General features: G+C 52.5%; 1 protein-coding gene across 3 annotated transcripts; it reads right to left on the bottom strand.

Moving 5' to 3' along the window:
• Positions 1 to 1,045: 1,045 nt before the first annotated feature.
• On the bottom strand, positions 1,046 to 4,066 carry LOC146435877 (inositol 1,4,5-trisphosphate receptor-interacting protein-like 1). Of its 3 annotated transcripts, none has more exons than XM_085061178.1 (2): positions 3,951 to 4,066; positions 1,046 to 2,975 (listed from the first exon to the last, which is right to left on the bottom strand). In XM_085061178.1, the coding sequence occupies exon 2, from the start codon at positions 2,967 to 2,969 to the stop codon at positions 1,512 to 1,514; it is 1,458 nt and encodes a 485-aa protein (XP_084917304.1). In that variant the 5' UTR covers positions 2,970 to 2,975; positions 3,951 to 4,066; the 3' UTR covers positions 1,046 to 1,511. The 3 variants fall into 3 exon arrangements, with proteins under 3 accessions (XP_084917304.1, XP_084917303.1, XP_084917302.1); XM_085061177.1 differs by lacking the exon at positions 3,951 to 4,066 and adding an exon at positions 3,285 to 3,588; XM_085061176.1 differs by lacking the exon at positions 3,951 to 4,066 and adding an exon at positions 3,170 to 3,587.
• Between the last annotated feature and the right edge of the window lie 272 nt (positions 4,067 to 4,338).

Below are 4,338 nucleotides of genomic sequence, written 5' to 3'. Positions count from 1 at the left end.
ACAATCCTTTCTTGGAAGAAACCTTTCCCCAATATCTCATCTAAACCACCCCCCTGTGCAACTTGAGGCCATTTCCTCTCATCCTGTCACTTTTTACCTGGGAGAAGGGGCTGACCCTCACCTGGTTACCACCTTTTAGGGAGTTGTCAAGAGCCATGAGGTTCCCCCAGAGCCTCCTATTCTGCAGGCTACTCACCCTCAGCTTTCTCAGACTTGTGCTCCAGAGCCTTTCCCAGCTCTGGTGCACACAGGCTGTGCACTGGCAGCCTTTGGCACCCCTGTGTCAGCTGCCCTGGGATGCTGATCCCCACAGCAACAGGCTCCCCTCCTTCTCTGGGCTTCATGCCCATATCTGAAGACACAACCAAAGATCAAGGGGTTGGGGTTGGAAGGGACCTTAAAATTCATCTAGAGCTCCAACACCCCAGCCATGGGCAGGGGCACCTTCCACCAGACCAGGTTGCTCAGAGCCCCATCCAGCCTGGCCTTGAACACTCCCAGGGATGGGGCAACCACAGCTGCTGGGCAACCTGTGCCAGGGCCTCAGCACCTTCACTGTAAAAAGGAGATACAAAAAAACCACAAACCCAAAAAGCTGGGAGGGAGGAGCACAGTTGGGACAGGTGACCCGAATTGGCCAAAGGGATATCCCATAGGCCATGATAGCCAGTATATAAAACGAAGGAGTTACCTTGCAGGGGAGCCGATCACGGGAAAAGGAAAGCCATTTGGGAAAGGGTTCAGCATTAGTCAGTGCTTGGTGAGCAATTATATGGTGCATCACTTGTTTTTATTGGCTTTTTTTACTTTTCATTCTCATAAATTCTTCTAATTTACTTGCTTTCAGTTGTTAAATTGTTAAATTTTTAAATTGTGTGATGCCAAACTGCCTACCAGGATTAATCTGCAACTATAGGGAATCCTCCAACCAGACAGCCCACTGCAGCAGCTCTTCTGCGAAACTCTCCCTGACTCTGCAGCAGCTTGAGCAGCCAGCACCCTGTGCCAGCGCTCCCTGACAAAATGATGCAGGGAGACTCACAGATGAAGTGTTTGCTCAAACACACCATTTATTGCCATCTTTGCACACAGTAAAGCTCACAGAAAGAATGGACTCTCTCAGAAAGGGAATTTACAGATGCGGCTGAAGGGCAGCAACATTAAATGGCATTTGGCAGTAAGCACAGCTGTGAAGGGTGACCAGTTATTCCTATTTCCCCAGTGCAGGAGCATGGGCTGGTGGGGGAGCCATAGGTAGGGAATCACAGTAACCACAGCCTTCTGCCTCAGGTCTTCTGGCAAAAACTCCCCGACTCCATGGTAGCTGAGCAGCTTCATTCCCCACCAAGGTGATGCACGGACACTCAGAAATGCAGTGTTTGTTCAAGCACACCATTTGTTGTAAACTTTACACCAACTAAAGCTCCCAGAAGGTCAAAGTATGGATATTGGAACTATTTTCCTAGAAGCCTAATGATTCTTCACTTCCGCAATTCTATACTTCTGAAGTTCTACGATTCTGGGATTCTATGGTTCTGCGGGCGTCTCCTCCCGAATCCAAAGTAGAGGTTGTATTCCCGCTGATTGAGCTCCCGCATTGCTGCAGTCTGGGCAGCTGGATCCTGCGCCAGGTGCTGGAAGAGATTTATGGCCTGTGCCCCTTGCAAGTCTGGGGGCAAGCAGATCTCCTGGGGCATATCCTCATTGCCAAAGAAGAAGTGCTTGAGGCGTTTCTCCTCCAGGCAACAGCGCAGGTAACGCAGGATATCATCCAGCCGCAACGTGAAATACCTGTCCTGCCATTCTGACAGAGGGATCAAGGTCAGGAGGTGCATGACCGCAGTCTTCAAGGCATAGATAGAACAACCTGAGCCCTCCAGAACGCGAGCACAGAGCCGCAGGCATTTGAGATGGCAGCTGGGGTGTGGGGCCTGACTGGCGACACGTCTGAAGTATTTTGCTTCTGCCACAGCATAGCTCTCCAGCCATGTCGTGCTTGGGGGCAGTTTGGCCGCTGTAGGCTGGCTATTCAGGAAGATGTCCGAGTTGCCTTGCTGCACACCAAATATAATCTCCACTAGGAGGCGCCTCCCAGAAGTGTCCATCAGCTTCATCTTACAGCAGCGGCGGGAGGGCAGCATCTTCATGGTGTAGTGACCTGACTGAGGCACCACCGACCAAGCTGAGATCACAAATGTCTGGAACCAAATGGCAATCTTTTCCACATCTAGGTAAGGGCCAGTGCAGAGGGTGTGTAGAAGGCTGGCTGCCTGATTTCTCTTCAGCTCCTCTTCAGCATGGTGGAGGAAGCAAAACATGTCCTTGTCACGCTGTTTCCCGGTGCAAGTGCACACCAGGTCCACGCGGATGCGCATGGCCCTCTGTGGCATCCCCTTCGTGGTGTCCGTTTCCAGGTGGAATGCATGCCCACGGGGCGGTGTTAGGGGCATAAACATGCAGTAGACAACATCCTCCTCCTTTTGGTAACTCCAACCCTCCCAGGCACTGCCCACCCCAATGACTGGTTCCACTACTGGGAAGAAGCTGTTTGAAAAGAAGCTTTGGGAGATGTGGCGAAGGTCACGCAGCACCTCCTTCACCACCCGTCTCCTGGTGGCCAGCTTCGGCCCTGCCAGCTGGAAGCTTCTTGAAAAGCTCCAGACCGTATTCCTCCCAGCATGGTTTTCTTCCTCACTTTCTTCATTCTCTGAGTCCATGTTGTGCATCCATTTCCTGAGCCACCAGCAGAGTGCCAAGAGCAGCACCAGGCTTCCAGCAACAGCCCAGAATAGCCATTGCTGAAAGGGAGTGCAGAGCGTGGCTCCCCAGGACCTGACAGTCTGCTCCACAGTCCTGTATGTCAGCCCCTCCAGCTTCTGAGTCCTCTGCTGTTTCAAGTCCCCATCCAGGAACTCATTGATGTAATGGCGGATGGATTCCATAACCATCATGAGGAATAACAAGATCATTGTGACCTGCAAGAGAAGGCAGAGAAGTGGAGTGGGACTGAGAAGGGAGGAAAGGAAGAAAAGAAGAAGGAAAGGAGCTGGCAGTGATAGAAGCAGCAATGGGAGACAGAGGGCAGGGAGGAGAGGGGGCTAGGCAGGTGGCAGGCAGCTAGGCCTGCGCCCAGGCCCAGTGATGGCATCATGCCCTTTGCAAGACACACCTGCAAGGGGCTGGGCCCTGCATGCAGGGTGGGAAGCACTCTCTCAGGTGTCCATGTTTGAGCTCCCCGCCTTGTCCAGCATAGAGTCCAGCTTGTGTGTGCACTTGACACTCACCCAGGCTGGACTGGGGCAGCACTGTCTGCTGCTGCTGTTAGCTGCCCCTCATTGTGATGTCCCTTGTCATGTCATTGGTACAAGAGATATCACAGCCAGGCCAGCTCCGCTGGACTGGGGCAGTGTTGTCTGCTGCTGCTGTTATTAGCTGCCCCTCATTGTGATGTCCCTTGTCATGTCATTGGTACAAAAGATATCACAGCCAGGCCAGCCCCGCTGGACTGGGGCAGTGTTGCCTGCTGCTGCTGTTATTAGCTGCCTGTCATTGTCATGTCCCTTGTCACTGACACCAGAGACATCACAGCCAGGCCACGCCACCCTTTGTCCCACCCCATCTCACCCCCTCAGAATGGCCCCGAGCAACCACAGCCCTGACACCCAACAAATGCAGACCCACTGCTCTGGAATGGCCCCCAGTGACTCTCTTCACAAAGCAGGACAAAGTCCCCCCCAAAACTTTAGCAAACATAAAATTGGATGATGTGATTCTTGGATGCTTTGCTCCTTGAGATCCCCTGTGGCGAGATGGGATCGGTTTTCTTGGCGCTAATCTCTGTGCTTGTTGGGGTGCCCTTGAGGCCTTTGTGACACCCCTGTGTATGTGGGGTGCAGAGAAGGATTTGGGGGTTCTCATGGATTAATAGCTGTATATTTCTGTGCACTCACAGCCCAGAAATCCAGTCAAATCCTGGGCTGCTTCCGAAGGAAACCTCCAAAAAGCAGGTTGAGGGAGATGATTCTGCCCTCAGGAGGCCCCAGCTGAAGCACTGCATCCAGGCCTGGGCTCCTCAGCACATGAAAGATGTGGAGCTGTTGGAGAGGGCCCAGAGGAGGCCATGAAGATGATCAGAGGGCTGGAGCAGCTGTCCTGAGAACACAGATGATCCATGGCTGTTCCATGTGGTAGGGCTGGTCCCCATGGAAAGGCAGGCCCAGTCCCCATGAAAAGGTTGGCCCACATGGTGAGACTGCTTTTAATGAAATGGTAACATCTCATGATATGACAGAACAGACAACTAGAATTGCAGAGTTATCTCAGTTAAAGACATTGAAA

The sequence above is a fragment of the Lichenostomus cassidix genome, chromosome 5 (genome assembly GCF_008360975.1).
Source record: "Lichenostomus cassidix isolate B80296 chromosome 5, HeHo_3.0, whole genome shotgun sequence".
In the NCBI taxonomy this organism is placed as follows: domain Eukaryota; kingdom Metazoa; phylum Chordata; class Aves; order Passeriformes; family Meliphagidae; genus Lichenostomus; species Lichenostomus cassidix.
This window is presented reverse-complemented; position numbering and strand designations above follow the sequence as displayed.